The sequence below is a fragment of the Hoplias malabaricus genome, chromosome 14 (assembly GCF_029633855.1).
Source record: "Hoplias malabaricus isolate fHopMal1 chromosome 14, fHopMal1.hap1, whole genome shotgun sequence".
In the NCBI taxonomy this organism is placed as follows: domain Eukaryota; kingdom Metazoa; phylum Chordata; class Actinopteri; order Characiformes; family Erythrinidae; genus Hoplias; species Hoplias malabaricus.
Window position 1 is genome coordinate 23,215,401 of NC_089813.1, and position 20,133 is coordinate 23,235,533.

Genomic DNA, 20,133 nt, shown 5'->3' on the forward strand with positions numbered 1-20,133 from the left:
TTACAAATACTGGCTTGAGCCATGTTAGTATGTTTGTCATGGTTGACTCTGGCAAAACTGCTGACATTGTGTTTATTTTTTTCTCACAAACAACAGCATCTAATCTAAGGGCTATACTTTCTAACCCTACCTTGCAGCAGTACTGACTGCTAACCATTGCATGCGGTTTGCTGTGCACATGTGGAGCATGTGGCATCTGACAGGGTCCTTTGCCCATGCCACCCCAGATCAAGTCTGTGATTAGACGAACCAAGGAAACCCCCAATGTCCACCCAATGTACCGGGACGGCCTTATCCGCAGGAAGATGGGCCCACTTATCTTCCACAAGAGCAGCTCCCAAGACCGCCTCATCGAGGAGCTGCAAGGCAAGCTAGGGATTGCTCGCAAGGAGCGTCCCAAAAAACAGCCAGACGATTGGCTGACCGAAGGGGTCATTGTCATGTCCAACCCAAAGCGCTCGCGAGAAGATCACAGCAAGGAAGTTGACAAGGTAGATGAGTGAAACGAAGGCCAGTTTGGGATGTACACATTTCTATTTTCATTCTTTTTGCATTCTCTTGCATCTCCATTGATCAGTCACTGCTTTTTTTTTTTTTTTGACTCTGCACTCTCATTTCTCTCCTTTCCTCCTGCTTTCTCTTCTTCTGTCTCTCAGATTATCATTCCCCCTGAGTCTCCACTCCCACAGAGGAAGGTCATCCCTCCTCCTCCTCAGTCCCCCTCAATATTTCGGCCACCACCTCCTCCTCCAGCTGAAGAGCCAAAGCGTGGCCCTCTGGTGAAACTGGCTCCGGTTCCACCTCCCCCTCCTCCAGTCCCCTGTATGCCTTCCAGGGAGCCCACACCACACCCTCATCCCCCTGTAGAACCACCACGTCTTCCAATCCCTGTCAAGCCCCCCATTCCAGAGCCCGTACAGCCTCCTCCACCAGTCCCTAAACCTACACCCATGCCCCCTCCCATACAGCCTCCTGCACCTGCTCCTGTTGCCCCACCCAAAATGCTGGTGTCTGTGGGCTGCCAGACGGAGTACGACCCACTCTTTCCTCCAATGCAGGTGCAGGCATAGAGCGCCTACTGTTGTGTTCGAATAAAGGCAGACATCAGTTCATCTCTGGTTTGATAAGCTGTAACTTGATAAATACTTGGTTATGTTTTACAGAATGACAGGCACAGAACTCTTGGAGTGTATGTGTGTGTGAGAGAAGGAGAGAGCAATTACAGTGCTTAGTCCAATCACAAATCATATACTGGCTCAGTGCAAAGAGGTGCTTCAAGTAATTCTCAGTTTAAGTGTATATAATACACATGTAGTGTAGGGCCTGTAATAATGACAGGGTGTCATTGCTAAAATTGCCAGATAAGGTAAAGTTTTAAAATGTAATTCTCCCTGGAATTGCCATATCTTTGTGTTTAGTATGCAGCTTTTTCACCTTTTGTTTAAGTGGCATCTAACTATTGTCCCGTTTCTTTTTGTCCTTCATTTGTGTTGCTTTTAGATCATGGCCCAGGGTAAGGCCCCACACACCCAGGTTAATAAACTGGACAACATGCTGGGCAGCCTCCAGTCTGACCTACACAAACTAGGAGTGCAGACTGTTGCCAAGGGAGTGTGCGGGGCTTGTTGCAAACCAATTGTCGGCCAGGTAAGGAACTGAAAGGCCCTGGTTACTTAACAGAAAATATTATTAATAATTGTAGTAAAATTATAATCAGAAAAAGCAACTCACCAAAATTATTTTCAAATTGTTTGCACCTCTGTGAACAACCTGTAGCTATATTTCACTATATTCAGCTATATTTTTTTATCTGACTAGCAATTCATGTTATCCTGGTAAAAATATGACATGAGACAGAAAACAGATTCCCTTCATCAACATGGGGAACAGTAAAGAAAACACAACAGCGTTAAAACAGAACAACTTGACTTGGTATATCCTTGGTAAATAATTACACTATATGCACACTGTACAGATTATGTATGAACTTCCGTTGATCATGGATGGATCCAGCATGGCAGTGATCCAAAAGAAATGTCAACATCAGTACAAAAATGGTTCATTGATGATGTTTCATATGTCCGTATGGATATAAACCGCATTGAACACCATACAGTCTGTGGAATAAAATGAAGAGAACCCAATAATCACCTACACAGATTCTGTATTGAGGAGTCTCCAATATTTTCCTGTATTGTTGTATTCTCAAGCATTATGAGAAGACCCCCTTTCAACCCCCCCACCCCCTCACCCCCCCTTTCTTCAGATATAAATGCTTTTTTCCAGGGCTTCTGGGACTGATTTAAAAACTACCCTTTTACAAACTAATGCTGTAATATGGAACAGAATTTATAGCATATGTAATGTGTATACTCACACAGGTGGTAACAGCCATGGGTCGTACATGGCACCCGGAGCATTTTGTGTGCACACATTGTCAGGAGGAGATTGGTTCTAGAAACTTCTTTGAGCGGGATGGGCAGCCATACTGTGAGAGGGACTATCACCACCTCTTCTCTCCTCGCTGCTACTATTGCAATGGACCCATTCTGGATGTGAGAGCACAAGCACTTTATACAGCTGACTATTTGAATTAGGAAAAAACATTGGTTTGTTCTGATGAGTTCTGATGATCAATAAAAATAGCACAAGGATTCGAATTTTAACATTCTTCTACTGGTCTCCCTTATATACTGATATGTAACACATAGGAATAGAGATAAACATGCATATTTAATATACATCTTTAGCCAGTTGCTTTGACGAGCATTTGTTTGTTTGTTTATTGAAGGTCCCTAGATTTAGTAGAAAATTTTGGATCTGGATAAATTTGTTATTATTTGGTTAATCATCACAATTCTCTGCACTGTGGACACACAAAACCATTGATAGAGGAGCATTCTTGTTGTATAATTTTAATTTAATGTTTGCATAATATAACACAATGTGTGAAACTTTTTTTTTTCACCCTCTTCCCTCCTCTTCCCCCTATCTCTACAGAAAGTAGTGACGGCCCTGGATAGGACATGGCACCCTGAGCATTTCTTCTGTGCCCAGTGTGGGGCATTCTTTGGCCCTGAGGGTGAGTTGTTAGTACTGTCTTACATCCTTCTTGTATAACTATGTTTATCTATGTTTAAATGTCTGGTGTCTTCTGTTTTTGTCAGGTTTCCATGAGAAAGATGGGAAGGCATATTGCCGTAAGGATTACTTTGACCTGTTTGCTCCCAAGTGTGGGGGCTGTGCTCGTGCCATTCTGGAGAATTACATCTCTGCCCTCAATAGCCTCTGGCATCCTGAGTGCTTTGTCTGCAGGGTATGTTTGTGTGTGTTGCCTTTAGACATGAAACTACTAAATGTAAAAAAAAAAAAAAAAAAAAAAAAAAAAATTGTATGTGTATATATATATATATATATATAAGGGAACACTAATAACACATCCAATGACTGGAGTATTCCAGTTGAAAATCTTTATTCATTGCATAATGGAATGCATTGATAACAAAATAACAAATATGATCTATGTAAATCAAAATGATCTCATGGAGGTCTGGATTTGGAATCATACTCAAAAGTAGCAAATTTTCTGATCCAACTTCAGTGGAAATTCCTCAAGACAAATTAAAAGGAGGCTAGCTTGTGTGTGTGTGGGTGGCCTGTATGACCTCCAAAGAAATGCCTTCCCACACCATTACGGATCCACTACCAAAACGGTCGTGCTGGAGGATGTTGCAGGCAGCAGAACGTTCTCCATGGCATCTCCAGACTCTGTCACCTCTGTCACGTGCTCAGTGTGAACCTGCTCTCATCTGTGAAGAGCACAAGGAACCAGTGGTGAACCTGCCAATCTTGGTGTTCTCTGACAACTGCCAATCGCCCTGCACGGTATTGGGCTGCAAGCACAAGCACCACTTGTATAGGTCAGGCCCCAATGCCACCCTCATAGAGTCTGTTTCTGACATTTTCCACAGAAACATGGATATTAGTGGCCTGCTGGAGGTTGTTTTGCAGGGCTCTGGTACTGTTCCTCTTTGCACAGAGGAGGAGGTAACAGTCCTGCTGCTGGGTTGTTGCCCTCCTATGGCACCCTTCATGTCTCCTGGTGTACTGGCCTGTCTCCTGGTATCTCCTCCGTGCTCTGGACACTGTGCTGACAGACACAGTAAACCTTGCCACAACTCGCACTGATGTGACATCTTGGATGAGCTGCTCTACCTGAGCAACTTCTGTGGGTTGTAGACACCGCCTCATGCTGCCTCTAGGGGCGAGAGCACTAACAAAATGCAAAAGTGACCAAAACATCAGCCAGAAAACAGAGAAATGGTCTGTGGTCACCACCTGCAAAACCACTCCTTTATAGGTGTTGCTAGGCTAATTGCTTCTCATTTCTACCTGTTGTCTGTTCCGTTTGCACAACAGCAGGTGAAACTGATTCACAGTCAATGTTCCTTCATAACTGGACAGGTTGATTTCACAGAAGTGTGATTGTCTTGGAGTTACATTGTGTTGTTTAAGTGTTCCCTTTATTTATTTTTTTAGCTGTTAGCCTCTTCCTAACTTTGGTTGATGCTATAATCTCTGTAATTTGCTTTGAAAGGGTAATACTAAACATCAGGAATTTTTCCATGGTTTACAGTGAACCCAATAACGTTTTCATGTCTTGTTGCCATGATCATATGGTGTAAACTGTCAAGCTTTGGTGTTTTTATCATGCTTAAACCTGTAAATTTTCAACGTTATAATCTGTCATCATTATGTTCAGATTGGTTCATTGTCATTTCTTTTGTATGTGTGTGCTGCAGGAGTGCTTCACCCCTTTCGTGAATGGCAGTTTCTTTGAGCACGACGGCCAGCCTTACTGTGAGGTGCATTACCACGAGCGGCGGGGCTCTCTCTGCTCCGGCTGCCAGAAGCCCATCACCGGCCGCTGCATCACGGCCATGGGCAAGAAGTTCCATCCCGAGCATTTCGTCTGTGCCTTCTGTCTCAAGCAGCTCAACAAGGGCACTTTCAAAGAGCAGAACGACAAGCCTTACTGCCACGGTTGCTTTGTCAAACTCTTCAGCTAGACTGATTTGAGAGTCTGTGTGTGTGTGTGTGTGTCTGTCTGTCTGTGCGTTGGATAAGCAGCAAAAGCTGAGGCATGTTAGTGAGCACTCATGCTTCACTGAGATTGTGTCAAGGGTGCATGTTGTTGGGGGGGGGGGGCTGTGTGTGTGACTGTGAATCCCCTGAGGGACATTGCTGGTCAGAGAATGGTAGAGGCCTTTTGTAGGTGGACGAGAGCAAGAGTTGAGCTGATACAGAGATTGGTATTGGCTTTTATGGTAACTGTATGCAGGAGAGATTTTCTGCTCACTGGTTGAGTTTGAAAGGAACAATTTTAAGAATGTGGCTTTGAATCAGTATAGATCAGTTGACCTGCGAAAGTCTTTTAACTATGAAACATTGCTCTGTGGAGTGAAAGGTTGCAAATCAAGTGCCACAGTGGCAAAACGTGATCACTGATGCAATTATTTGACTACAAGTGGGTAGTCTCAATCACAGAAATGTACCCATTTTATATTACAGTGCTCAGTGCCTTGTTTTCTATCAGAAATTATGATAATACAAGAATTATACCAAAAAAAAAAACTTTAGCATAACAGATTATGTACATTTCTATGGAGACATATGTTCTATGTTTGCCAACAGTCACCAGCCCATTTCAAAACACCCTGCTGGCCTACATGTTTTGAACAGAAGTGTGGTTAAAAAGCCTTAAGGCCAGAGTGACTTTCATATTTTAATTGTTGTCAGAATCGACTCAAACTCCTGTAGGTATGGAGTTATCCTACTGTTTTTCAGAGAGAGGCCGATGTTAAAGGAGTGGTTTGATGAAAGATCAGATTTACACAGCTTTTCCTCCTAACCCAAGAGTTGTTCTTCAACCAAGACATGTCTGGTGTCCAAGTTTTGCTTCCTTTGTTTAGCACTGAAGCTACAAGGCAATAATTACTCTGCAATTGGTTTTCATGGTTTAGGACAGAAGAACCTAATGTAAAGCATAAAATCTGTTTAGCTGTAGCTGAACACTGCAAGAAGCCACTTACAGTGCTTTTCCACTGCATGGTACTCGTTATACTCAACTCAGCTTTACTCATTGATCTCTGGTCGGTTTCCACTGTAAATCCCCTGCTGCCCCGAAATGTAGCCAGTGATGTTGCAGAACAATGTCTCTAAAGGGAACAGCAGGCTTTGGAAATCGCAACAGTAATATGGTTTACTTGTTGTGTATTCACTTATTGTTGTTGTAGTTGTTTGGGATTGAACAGAGGTCCACGTTTTTCTGTACCTTGCTCCTGTCCTATTCTTGTTGGAGTTTTTTTTCCGTCACCAATTGAAGGAGCGTCTGAACCTTTTCAAAAGACCACAGTGTAATTTTACGAGCTGCTGTTGTGAGGTGTACAAAAGCAGATGTGGTCACTGCTGTAGCTTGGAGATTTTACAAGTGACTAGTTTGTGCTGGATGTCTGCATTTCACTGTCTAAAAAAGTGTCTCTGGCCAATCAGCGCTCTGCAATGTTTCCATGTCACATTTAGTCCCTACTATGTTTGCTTGGAACCATGAGCAAGCAGAGGTTTCCAGGGACCAGGTACATCAAAAGAGCCAAGCTGAGCCAAGTAGGGTCCATGCAGTTGAAAAGCATCATTTAGAGAATGTGTTCCAGATTCTGACTTGCTTTTGGGTGTATGCTTGTCAGGATATATCAAGGTTGTTAAAATTTAAGCTGTTTCTCTGGTTTCTGTTTCATGAATTTCTAACAGAAGGTGTATGGATTTTACTTTAAAAAAAATCTGTGTTCTATTTTTTCTTTAAATTAAATTTGCAGTAATTAAGCCAGACTGTCAAAAACACTGTGCTCTCTATATGAATGCCTATATGTGGGAGTAGATGGAGAGATGTTTTGATCATGACTATTGACTTCTAGTATTTAACTACATTAGCAATGTAGCTTCAGTGCTAAATTAAGAAGAAAATAAAACTCAAAATTAAACACTTATGTCATGGTGGATATGAAAATTTGAGGTAAAAATGCAGATTTTATTTTTTCCCCCTCCCTGCCAGATAATTCCTTTAATCATATTCAGGGGAGCATACACATTATTGAGAGATTCATCTTAATACATTAGGCTGTGTCACTGGTGAAATTGCCAAATGAATGACATCTCAGCAACAAGCTGTTTTACTGTATTCGGGTAATGGCCAGATCTTGTTCTTACTCTTAACGCTTCAATAACCACTGATTTTTATTTGATGTTCTCCTCAAGCAAATCATACATACACCATGGTTTACAACAGTTGTGGCAATGTATTATTGCCCTTCCACAGCACATGATTGGTTTAAAGATAATTTTATCTAGTCTTTTTCTCTGAGACAGCTCCAGGCAATACTGTTAACTGCTGTATTGTTTAATGATAATCTAAAGCGTTTCTTGTATTTTCTTTCTTTCTTTCTTTTTTTTTTTTTTTTTTTTTTTTTTTTTTTTGCATGAAAGTCTTAAATGTCTTTTGGAGACATTTTAAAATAACTAGTTTTGTGGGATTAGAAGGTGATAAACCTTTTTGAAATGCAATCCCATTTTTAAATCCCCCAGAATCAGTATTTAAAGGAGCTGACTGCTTGGACTACTGTGTATTGCATCAGAAAGATAGCATGTAAGAAGTTACCAACAGCTCATGATCTTTAATTAGGAATTCATTATTTACATTTTTCTTAACATTGGTGTGAGGATGATACTCAAATGCAGCCTTCTTTTCTCTAATATAGTATGTATAATGTCACTTTTAGTTGAGACGCTGTGATAATTCAAAGACCTTTCCTTTCTCTCACTGATCTTGCTTTGATTGCTACGCTACGTGCCAAAAGGACTCAACAGTCCAAATGGGGGATGCTGGCTATAGCGGCTTCACATTTGCCTCAGATCCCATTTATGACACTGGTTTTTATACCCCCCTTTTTTTCTGGGTTTTCTGTCAATAAGAGGGCTTTTTTTTCTTCTGTCAGTTTAATTTATACTGTTACAGTCTATTTTAGTGGGCCTTCATTTATTCTGTTTTAATTTACCCAATGTGAACATTGCTATGTATTTTTTTTTTTTTTGTTGTTGTTGTTGTTTTCCATAACACTGTCACATTTTTGTTCTGAGAGTTGTGGTAACTGATTGAGTTCATACAATTATATATCAATAAAATGCTTTGGTGTTTTCATGCACTTTGTTTCATAGAAGCCTACTGTCCATTTTGCATATGTGCATGAATCCGGGAACACAGGCAGGGAGATGCGGATTATGCAGTCATTGTATATTAATTTAAGCCACATCCACTCCAGGTGTAGCATATCACTACAGACAAAATTAGTGTGTAAATCTCACCCCACATACTAAATGATACAAACCTGGGAGGGTTACGTCAAGCACATGCTTCCTCTGTAGAAAGTTAGTTCATGCTTCTCAAAGAACTGCACAGGTTAACGCACTTGAAGGGGAGGAGGAGGGCCATCCTACCCACCCAGGGAGTGCAAGGCCAATTGTGCGCTACTGGCCATGGATGGCTGAGGCATCAGAGAGAATAACGTCTTTTAAAGTATTTCTAACTTTCTAATACTTCTGCTGCTGTAGTAACAAGTGCAGCTCTCTTATTTAGAGCCTTCCTCCTTTCTATAATTGGATCACAGTCCAACCAAGGTGTCCTAAAACTACAGCCCTCATTTAATCTACTCCTTTAACTACAGCTGCGATGCATGTTCTCTGGCCATTTCCATCTTTGAAATTACAGTACTGACAGTTTTAGTGGAAAAAAATATGTAACAAAGATCCTGGCCACCACGCTCAACAGTGCTTTAGGGGCCACTTGAATCCACCTCTTATGGAAATTTGGTATCTCTACCTTTCAGCAAGAAGGATGTTTCCCTGTGCCTCATGTACTACCATAAGGCACAATGTATATGCATGAGCCAAATGAGATGCTGTCTTGTCTACAGTGATTTTCTTGAAACTTATCAGTTTTAATATGTGAATAATTACCACAAGGGCTTCACGGTGGCGCAGCATGTAGTCTCGCTCTCACAGAGCTCAAGGGTCCTAGGGTTGTGGGTTAGAGCCCTGGGTGTGGGTGACTGTGAGGTGTTTGGTGTGTTCTCCCTCTATCTGTGGTGGTTTCCTCCAACGACCCTGAACTGATAAGCAGATACATACAATGAATGAATGTATGAATAGTTACCACATTCATTTTGAATAATGACTTTAAGACACAGTAAATAGTTTTCTGTTTTCTTGTTCTATATCTTTTGTACTCATTTGAAAAATGTTGTTTGAATATTTGAATATTACATTTTGTTCAAACATATTTCATGAGAAATTAGGGAAGTTGCATTAAAAATGGACAAAAATATCAAATCTAAAAGTGACACTTTCTTAAAGCATTAGTCATCTTATTTTCTCAAAGTAATTACATACTTCCTTTGAATTTAAGACATTTCCTTTTAATTAAACACATTTGCTCTAAAAATAAATGGAGAAATAAGATTTCAATTTCAGGTTTTTCTTTCTTTTTTCCCCCAAATACCGGGGTGGAATCCGCATTGTTCCTCCTGAATCTGAGTTTCAACTATCAGTCGGACTCTCTTCCCCAGTCCCCCCACATAGACCTTACCAGGGAGGCTGAGGAGTGTGATCCCCCTATAGTTGGAAGACACCCTCCGATCCCCTTTCTTAAAAAGGGGAACCATCACCCCAGTCTGCCAGTCCAGAGGCACTGCCCTGGATGTCCACGCGATGTTGTAAAGACTTGTCAGCCAGGACAGCCCCACAACATCCAGAGCCTTGAGGAAATGGTGGCGAACCTCATCCACCCCCAGGGCCCTACCGCCAAGGAGTTTACCTACTACCTCAGCCACAGTGATAGACGAGCCCCACTCGTCTATAGATTAAAATCTAATAATAATAATATTACATTTTATTTGTAATGCACTTTACATTTCAAAGAAATCTATTCTTTGTTAAAGCTGAGTCTGGGTAATTGACAGTTATGTATTTGTAAAAATTACTTGTCAAGAATCACGTGTAAGAATGTTTTATATTATGGGTTTTCTATGTTCCATTCCCTTGAGCAGATTTATTTGTTATATGTAAGCATTTTAACAGAGTAATCAGAAGATAACTTGGGAATAGAATTGTGTCAAAACATTCATTTTTAATTAAATTAAGTATGAAAAAATAGGGGTAGCACGGTTACACAGCAGTGGTTGACAGTAACAAAGTAAATGTAATTTGTTAATGGACTAATGGGCGACTTTTTACTTTAGCGCTACTATATTTCTATATTACTATATAAGTCGTTTTCCATGTCCTCACCGAACTCCTCCCACAACCAAGTTTTTTCCCCAGCTACAGCTGAAGCCGCGAGCCGCTTGGCTCTTTGGACCCTGTGAGCTGCCTCCGGAGTCCCCTGAACCAACCAGGCTTGATAGGACTCTTTCTTTAGCTTGACAGCCTCCCTCACCCAGGGTGTCCACCACCGAGTGTGGGGATTGCCACCCCGACAGGCACCGACAACTTTGCAGCCACAGCTCTGTTCAGCCGCCTCAGCAATGGAGGTCCGGAACATGGCCCATTTGGACTCAATGTCACTGGCCTCCCCCGGGATGCAGTCGAAGCTCTGCCGGACGTGGGGGTTAAAAATCTTCCTGACAGGTTCCTCTGCCAAATGTTCCCAGCAAACCCTCAACACATGTTTAGGCCTGACAGGTCTGTCTGGCATCCTCCCCCGCCATCTGATCATAATCACCACTACTTGGTGATCAGTTGACAGCTCAGCACCTCTCTTCACCCGAGTGTCCAGAACATATGGCTGCAGGTCCGATGATATGACTATAAAGTCAATCATCAAAATGCGGCCTAGGGTATCCTGATGCCAGATGTACTTATGGACACTCTTACCCCCCCCCCCCCCCTCTGCTGTTCTCTTCATCTGGGTCTTTATGGATCACTCTTTGTCTGGCCTATCACCTAGGACCAATTTCCCTTCCGGGAGACCCTTCCAGGGGCTAATGACCCCGACAACATAGCTCCTAGGCTCACGCAGGCACGCAAACCCCTCCACCACCTTAAGGTGGTGATCCAGGGTGGGGTGCTTTAGTACATTTGAAGGTAAATACTTTTACTCAAGTGAAGATCTACAATGTGGACTTCTGCCTTTACTGGAGTAATATCTTACCTTGAGTATCTGTACTTTTACTCAAGTACATGGTTTCGGTACTTTGTCCACCAATGCGCAGCACACAGCAACACTGAGCAGTCACACAGCTCCAGGGACCTGGAGTGCGGTATACATTCATACTGGAGGTTGTGGGTTCAAGCCCCGCGACGGGTGAGTGTCTGTGGTGTGTTCTCCCTGTGTCTGCATGGGTTTCCTCTGGGTGCTCCAGTTTCCTCCTGGTAAGTGGATTAGCGTGGCCCTGTGAAGGACTGGCGCCCCAACCAGGGTGTATTCCTGCCTTGCGCCTGATGATTCCAGGTAGGCTTCGGACCCACCGCGACCCTGAACTGGGGGGTTACAGATAATGAATGAAATAATGAATGAAAAAACAGTAAATATGAAATATAAAAAAAGCTCCAAATTTAATAGGCTTACGTGCTGACCAGCAACAACAGTGTTACAATATATTTTAGCCTTTTTTTTATTTTTTTATTTTCCTTTTTTTATTTTACTTTTGGCCCCGTAACTTCTTTACATTTTCAAAATTTTATTTTTATTTTTTTTCAAAATTTTGACGCCTCTGTTTGTCACTGAAGAATGCACTTCAAATCGGAAGGGAAGGTGAATAGTTACGTTATTTCTATAAATCGAAAGCCATTAAATTCGGCCAACTTACTGCACGAATGCCTTGCGCATAAGGCCGTTGTTTCGTCGCCCATTTAGGGGGCATGGAGCGGTTTGGAACTGTGCCTCTTCTATCGGACCACGTGAGGGAACATGTATTACCCCGGACATGACGACATTAAGTCTTTCCAGATCGTCGCCGGCAAGATGGCAGCGGACGCACAGGTTCGTGTGCACTTCTAGGCTGAATTGAGCTTTTATTCCGGCGTTTAGAGCAGGGACACGGGGTTTTAGATCAAGTTAGCCGCAGTGTGGACGCTGTATAGCTCGACAGCAATCGCCAGGCTGTTATGCTTGCGCTCAATAAAGCGCTGAAAGCCGTTTTAAACAGAATGACGAAGTTGAGCTAACGGTTTCCGCGGCGGAGCCAGGTTCAAACACAGCGCTCAGAGACTGTTCTACACTGAATACAGATGAACTACTGGAGAGCAGTGTTTTGAGCTTTCATAACACTAAAAATCCAGCAATATGCTTTTTGCAGTCTTGAAACGCGTGGAAATAGCTTTTATCCGTACTATTTAAATGTGCCACGTCTCGAATCTGCTGGCACAGTCCACTTAGAGTTTGTTGTAGGAATCAGCTTTCACTAACTACATGGACTAGAGTAAATGACACAGACTGCGACGCGTTTCCTATTCTGACTGTTTATCAGTACGCTAGCTGTTCAGTTAGTAACTTAACTTATTTTCATTGATGTGAAATAAAGAGCCATGTGGGTGACAATCCTTCAAAACCAATTGAGGTATTATATCACGATGAAACATGATATTTAATGTGTGGGGACGAGTTAGATCCTGGGAACAGGATATGTAAATAACTACCATATTTCCCATGCCTTAAGCCGTTCCCATACATTAAATGCATCCTCACACACCTTGTTAGCTCAGTTCCACATCTTATTAAGTTGTTCCCACACCTAAACCTATTTTGAAGGGATGTCATCATCAGGACAACTTGGTGAAAGACTTTTCTACTTGCACTTTATTTTGCTTAACATCATGTGAATATATGTTAACTTGCAAAGGTGGCTATCTGTAAACCACATGTTTATAATATTTGCTAGTTCTGGGATGAGAGACCTCTGGGAGGTCATGCTGGTGGGACTTACAGAGGAATGCTCTGTGTGGATCCCAATGGCTGAGTGCAGTGACTGAGACTCTACAGAATAAATCAGAATTTGTAAATCGTGTGTGGATTTAAAAGACCCAGGTGCATTTCCTTGAAATCTTAAGTGTATCAGGAACTTGAGTGGGATTTATGTGCAAAAAAAAAAATCCCATTTCTCTCTTAAAGGTTGGCAGGCTCTTTATACTGAATATATATATCATATATATATGATCAATAGCTTACGATCAAATGTGTGGTGCCAAGCTGCTATAGAAAAAATGTGTATGTAGGTGTGTTTGTAACATCACAGATAATGTAAATTTGGTGGAGAGTTTGTGATTCTTAGGTTTTAGTAATGACTTTGTATATGGGAGGGAGCGTGTGCTACATTTTGAAACTTTCAGAATGTTTATCTATTATATCGAACCCTTTTCAAAAGAAAACATAGTTTTCAGGGGCATTGGTCTGTAAATGCAGTCTGAATTTATTTTTTTATTATTTTTTTATTTTTTTGCATGTATCCAGGTTTCAGACACGCTGAAGAAGTTTGCTGTAAAAGTCACCACATCCAGTGTTAAAGAGCGCAAAGAGATCTTAGGAGAGCTGCAGGAATGCATAAGTGGAAAGAGTGAGTTTTTTTCTAATGCTTTTCTTGTAACCTTAAAGGACTAATATCCAGGGATCATCAGGAGAACCTGGGTTCGAACCCGGGTTTGAGGCTAGGCACAGTTGGCCTCGCCCTATCTGATTGGGTGGAATGACCCTCCCTTTTCCCAATAAAGCTGCAGAATACAAGGCAATGCAGCAAAAAGGAATAGTGGTTTACTTTATATCTTGCAGGAGGCATGTCCTAGCCTTCACCCTTCCAGATTGGCTGTATTTTACTTTTGACATCATTAGATCTGTTTTTTAAGAGAGTGGATAAACTTCACTGGTGCAAACTAAGGCTTTAGACAGGAACATTACATTTTGCCCTCTGTCTCCTGCTGCTGATGACCCATCTCTACCATCACCCAGTAGCACCTCACCTCTCAAAGCCAATCCAGTGTTTATTACTGTACAGTGCTATTTTCTATGGATTGGCTTCAATGCTGGATGCCTATGTTAAACTTGTTGGACTTGAACAAACTGAATGAATGTTTGTTCTGTTAATTGTAATGAATGAATTGTATGTGTTTGTGTACTCTTTTAGGCCTGCCAGAGCCAGCCATCAAAGGTCTATGCAAACTCTTTTGTCTTACCCTCCATAGATACAGGTGAGAAAAGTTGGTGTCCATTTTTGACTTGTGCAACTTGGCACTACAAGAATGGAAGATGTAATAAGACACATTTGTATACAATAACTATTGGATTGTGTATGTGTCTCAGGGATGCAGCTTCTCGGCGTGCCGTTCTTCGTGTTATTGATCTGCTGGCCCAGTCACAGCCAGATGCCATCGCTGCCAACCTCCCACCAGGCCTGCTCAACTGTGGAGTCGTCAGTAAAGGGATAATGCCTGGGTACGATGATACGATTCATATTACTTAGACTTTGTTTTCAGTGTGTTAAACAGGCATGTCACAAGCCTGTTTTACTGTAAAACGTAAGGCATTGTCATCTTAACTGCAATGCTTAGCCTTAAACAACATTTACCCAGTTTGCATGCAGTTTGGAGCAACTGAACATCATTTAACTTTCAAATTAGGCTTGTTGTTTAATATTTGGCCACTATAATGAAAAATGATACATTTTTGTTACTCTCAGTTTAGTGATATGGCAGTTAGTAAAGAGCCACAATTCATGATCTTCTACTCTCATGGATCTTTATGGTCTTCTGGCCTTAATCCTAAAGCATACTTTGGTATGTGAAAGGATATGCAAGTGTAACATAATTTATATTATTATTATGGTCATGGCAGACCTTGCTTCAAATGTATTGTACGGCAACTTCTTAATTCAGTTTCCACCTCATATGCTGTCTGTATGTATTGCTGTATCAAGTGGATGTTGATTTACCATATTTCTACAGGAAGAGCACAGCATCAGGAGCTTGCTGCGCCCTGCCATGGACCTGCCTGATTGCACGTGTAGTGTTCCCCACCCCAGAGAAGAGGGAGGGCCCTCAGTGGAAAAAATTGGTCAGTTTATTGTGCTCTTCTACAGAAACATTGTATGTAATGTCTGTATATATTTATGCCTTGAGTTAGTTGAAATATTCAACTATTTTCAAACATTTTAATTTTAGAATTTAGCATTTCTTCTAAATTCAGCATAGAAAACCTTGACCCTAATGAGAATCTTTAAAATCTATTTTTTCACTAAGGGCTTGTTAGTGAGCTTCTAGGAGCAGGGAAAAAGCTAAACTGCATTGCAGAGTTCAAAAGTACTGATTTGGACGTATATCCATGGCTTTCAAGGGCCTAAGATGTAATACCCATGTAATTTTAATTGTATATCTATGTATGTGTGAACAGGTGGAAGTGCAGAGTCTGCTCCTTGCTGAGGTTGTGGGTGGAGCTTCAAGAAATGCTCTTAAATCTGTCAACAAGAGGCTGTACAAGCTGTGGAAAGATGTGAGAAAATAAAGACATTTTTTTTGTGATTAGCATTTTATGGTCACTATACATCTCTTGGAGTTGTCAGTGAGAGAATGTTTGGTACATCCAGACTACTACAAGTGTAACTACTCCTAGTGAACAGCAGTACTGGCCCCTGCCTATATAGGCAGCTGCCTTAGTAGTCATTACAACACATAGCCAACTTTATATTATTGAGACGCTCTAGTTAGACAGCCTTGATGTTTGTTCTCATTCCTGCACTTGTGCATTGACCGGCTCTTATGCCCTACACCTCTGTGAATCACCTCAGTGATGTATGTATGTGTGAGTGTGTGTGTGTTTACAATATTTTTTTTTCCCTCTCCGTCTCCCTCCCTCTCCAGAACCCAGGCCTCGTAGACCAGTATATGTCCACTCTCCTGAGTCTGGATCAGAGCCCCTCCCTACTGCCTCTGCTGGCCTTATGTGTGGACTACTGCACTGCCCAGAAAGACATGGAGACTATCAACAAACACAAGGTTGGTTTCTTCCTCCGCTCATCAATGACATCTCACATTGACATTGTGTTTCAATTTATTTTCATAGTCACGTATATTCTTGGCTCAGGCGGCCCTCTTAGACCTATACATGAAGACTGTACTGATGAGCAAAACCAAGCCCCTGCAGCACATCCTGGTGAGTCAGGAACATTGGAACAAACTTGGTTTTATGAGTACAGAGAGCTATTATTATTCATTAAAGATATATTTATTATTGTTCTTTTTGAAGAAGTTGTCATTTATATTTTTAGGATAAGAGCGGTTCTTTGCTCCGTCATGTCACTCACTCTGAGTTTAAGGAACAGCTCCTGCCAACCCTGCAGAAAGCTTTGCTGCGCAGCCCAGAGAATTCCTTGCAGAGTAAGAACACAAATACCCACAGTGTACTTTGGCTTTTTTTTTTTGTGGAAAGTGACCAAAAGTTTACACTTTTACTTGAATTTATAAGAGAAAATAATGTATTTGTTTTGCTACACGACACACAAATATGGCATGACATTTTTATGGCAATTTCTTATTTGCTGAGCTTTTTTTTTATTTATTTATTTATAACAGTTCAGGGTTGAAAAAGGGAAAGGACCCACAGTTCCTGTAACATTTTGATCTAAGCTCATATTGTACAAGTAAAGAATTTATGTTCATATTTTATGTTAAAAATCTTTGAATATGTGTTTCCAAACTTTTGATAGGCCATGGTTATCCTGTACAAAAAGGCACAGAATGTTAATAATTTGTAGTTACCTAACCTCTCTTTCCTGTCCATAGCAATCTCCACCATGCTTGCATGCCTAACTCTCGATCTGAGCCAATACGCTAAGGACATCGGGAAAGGCCTCGCCAGTAAGTCCCCAGACTCTATCTCTCTGGTTGACATTTTAGTATTGTAGTTCTCCTTCTGTTGCTGTGCATCCTTTCTTTAACCCCATTTAATCCTGTTATTCATTGGACCACCACAGTAGGTATTTGGCTGACGGCTCATTCTCAGTGCTGCAGTGACACTGTGGTGGTACTCTTAGTTTATGTGATGTGGATATGAGTGGAATCAGACACAGAGCAACAGATGGACCAAAGTAAGCTGAGAGACTTGACAGTGATTGTGGAAACAGTGTGGTCATAATATTAGGGCTGATAGGTGTATATCTTGAAATAGCTTAAAAATATAAATAGTCTAAAAAGATTGAGGTGAACATTTTTAGACTGTAGGGATGCAGTTGGGAGTCTGTCTGTGTTCATAGTAGGAAATAAAATTTAAAAAGGGTTGGTGTTGATGTTTTTTATTATTATTATTATTTTTTTATACATGGGGACATATCGCATCTTGGTGTGAAACGTAAATGGAAAAGGTTTATCCAGATGTGATCCTAAGACCCCATTCACACCTGGCATTAACATGCTTCCTGGGTGATACGATCATACATGAAAATTTGACAAAAAGTTGTAAACAGTGTGTGTTTGTGAATTTCAGGTCAGCTAAAGGCCAGCAATACGGATCTGATGGAGCAGGCTGTGCAAGCAGTGCAGAATTTATCCCAGCAGTGTAGTGATCCTAATGCTGTCCAAGAGCTCCTTACACACCTCTTTGGTATTCTTGGAGGTCAGCAAAGCTTTATGCATCCACACACACTCTGATATTCTCCTTGTCTGGTTAAATGCTGTAACTGTTTTTTCTTCACTGCTTGCAGGTTCAGAGGGGAAGCTTACTGTAGTAGGCCAAAAAATGAATGTGCTTTCAGGTACACCTACCTCATATTGGCTTATCTCTATCTCGATTATGATTTTTTTTTTCTTGTGTTTAATATGGTTGTGTTTACCTTTGGACCCAGGCATCAGGAGCTGTAGCCACCATGCAGTCTCTGGGTCCTCCAACCAGTCTCTCAGCTCAAGTGCAGCAGTGCTTTTTATTCCATTCCTGCAGCAGGAAGGTGAGAGAATTTATTTTTTATTTTTTTGTTAAAAAATCCTTTACTGATTTGATATGATAGTAGTTTGTTCACATGAAATTCACAAAATCTTATTTAAGAATGTGGTCGTATGCCAACAATTGGCTAAGCTAAAAATAAGCCAACATCCCCTGCACATTTAAAAGCGAAGTTCATGGTTGTAATCAAAAAATTCAGATGGTGTTTCATCACCATTCATTAGCTCTTCAATGAGTTTATGTGCTGGAAACCAGTCTAATGTGTCAGTAAACAACTAAAAGAGATTGGGGGGGGGGGGGTGGTTCTGGCTTCCACTCCTGCTTAAAGCGGAAAACAGCAAAAAGCCCTCCTAATGTTGAAAATCATGCTAATTGCTGTTTCACATTAATTAGGTGGGAACCCTCTCCTAACCCTCTCCTACTGCTAACTACAAGAAAGTCAAGTGCTGCAAAACTATCTCGAGTTACAAACAAGTTTCTATGGTAATTCAAACAGTGAATAAAAACTTACAAGTTAAACCATACAACAAATTTTATTTAGCTTGGCCTGAAGCACTTTGATAGAAGTAAGATTTTTAAGTGGTAGAGTGTGCATCACACTGAACAATCTCTCTTTCTCCCTCTTAAGATGATCTTTACACTAAGATGTTTTTGGGAAAGTAGGCGCTGGTTTTTAACTGGTTCCCTTCAGTACTCTCCCAGGAATTTGACAATTTCACACACTCAGGATCTTTCCAAAATTTGCAGAAAAATATCATATTTAAATTTTAGGTTTACGTGGATTAAAGGAGTTCAAGACTTTGCATACAAGAGTAAATACATTAACATTGGGTGGATTTGTGTTTTTTTGTTTTTTTTTAACTTAACCATAACACTGTATTGTGAAAGCGTAAGGATTCCTGTGTCTGTGTTTTAGTCCACGAGGGCACTCTGGTGCATGCTGTGTCCGTGCTGTCTCAGTGGACGGGGCGTCTGAACACAGAAGTGCCATCAGCTCTGATTGACTGGTTTAAAAAGGCTTTCACTTTGAAGACCTCAACCTCACCTGTGCGCCATGCTTACCTGCAAGCCATGCTGGGAGCCTTCAAAGGTCAGTGTGTAATTAATGCCTATTGTTGTATGAAAGGCAGAATTAATGTCCTACCAAAATGTCCCGAAGAGACAGAATATATACAGTGGTGTGAAAGTGTTTGCCTCCTTCATGATTTCTTATATTTTTTGCATGTTTGTCACTCTTAAATGTTTCAGATCATTAAATAAATTTAAATATTAGTCAAAGACAGCACAAGTAAACACAAAATGCAGTTTTTAATGAAGGTTTTTATTATTAAGGGAGAAAAAAAATCCAAACCCACATGGCCCTTAGGGGCAAACACTTTTTCACACAGGGCCATGTAGGTTTGGATTTGAATTTACCTTCCCCCTCTCTCCTCAGGTGACACTCTGGGTCAGGCTCTGGATTTCACCCCTCTCCTCATTCAGACAGTGGAGAAAGCTGCTGCCCAGAGCTCCCAGCATACCCTGCTCACCGAGGGTGTTGCAGCATCAGTGCTGCTGTGTCGTCTCTCTGTGCTGGACTCTCTGCCTGGTGAGGGTTTCTGGGATTATTCTGTTGAGTCACATCAGGCTTTATTCAGTTTCCCCATTTTATTTTACAGAAAAAAATATCAGACCTGAAAACTTTCATGGTCATCAAAGTGTTTGAGGGGTAGATTGAGGTTACTAGTTTGATAAGTAGTGATGAATCTAAATATTCTGTCTGTAGAGGCTAAACTGACCTCTTTCTGGAACCTGATCCTGGACGAGAAGAAACCATTATTTACCACGGAGAAGTTTCTCTCACAGGCCAGTGAGGAAGGTACAATTCTCCTATATTTGGACCCACTGTGTGAATGGAGAGTTACCATGTTTTATATCTCTGTATAATATAAATATCAATGCCCTGTTTACTTAGCACTGTGCACTGTACTGCAACTGTGTGAGAGACTGTTCCTGGATCACCCTCACAGACTCAACAACAGCAAGTCTCAGTGAGTTTTGTAAATAAACTAGCTTACATATGATGGGTTCTACACTATTAATTACTCTAATTTTAAGCAGGTCTTTAT

At 41.2% G+C, this 20,133-nt stretch overlaps 2 protein-coding genes across 2 annotated transcripts in view; both read left to right on the plus strand.

The window, feature by feature from the left end:
• Positions 1-8,462, plus strand: part of pxnb (paxillin b) — a 34,376-nt gene extending 25,914 nt beyond the window's left edge. The window contains exons 7-11 of the mRNA XM_066643853.1: positions 1,501-1,647; positions 2,382-2,555; positions 3,001-3,082; positions 3,168-3,316; positions 4,803-8,462. Of these exons, the coding sequence (XP_066499950.1) occupies positions 1,501-1,647; positions 2,382-2,555; positions 3,001-3,082; positions 3,168-3,316; positions 4,803-5,069 (819 nt within the window). The 3' untranslated portion in view covers positions 5,070-8,462. The remainder of the gene's footprint in view (positions 1-1,500; positions 1,648-2,381; positions 2,556-3,000; positions 3,083-3,167; positions 3,317-4,802) is intronic.
• A 3,501-nt stretch (positions 8,463-11,963) lies between these two features.
• gcn1 (GCN1 activator of EIF2AK4) overlaps positions 11,964-20,133 on the plus strand; it is a 40,488-nt gene continuing 32,318 nt past the window's right edge. The window contains exons 1-17 of the mRNA XM_066643506.1: positions 11,964-12,088; positions 13,556-13,658; positions 14,223-14,286; positions 14,399-14,530; positions 15,040-15,148; positions 15,485-15,583; positions 15,952-16,086; positions 16,175-16,243; positions 16,359-16,467; positions 16,873-16,947; positions 17,573-17,701; positions 17,790-17,840; positions 17,931-18,029; positions 18,942-19,115; positions 19,461-19,613; positions 19,791-19,883; positions 19,980-20,055. Of these exons, the coding sequence (XP_066499603.1) occupies positions 12,017-12,088; positions 13,556-13,658; positions 14,223-14,286; positions 14,399-14,530; positions 15,040-15,148; positions 15,485-15,583; positions 15,952-16,086; positions 16,175-16,243; positions 16,359-16,467; positions 16,873-16,947; positions 17,573-17,701; positions 17,790-17,840; positions 17,931-18,029; positions 18,942-19,115; positions 19,461-19,613; positions 19,791-19,883; positions 19,980-20,055 (1,742 nt within the window). The 5' untranslated portion in view covers positions 11,964-12,016. The remainder of the gene's footprint in view (positions 12,089-13,555; positions 13,659-14,222; positions 14,287-14,398; positions 14,531-15,039; positions 15,149-15,484; positions 15,584-15,951; positions 16,087-16,174; positions 16,244-16,358; positions 16,468-16,872; positions 16,948-17,572; positions 17,702-17,789; positions 17,841-17,930; positions 18,030-18,941; positions 19,116-19,460; positions 19,614-19,790; positions 19,884-19,979; positions 20,056-20,133) is intronic.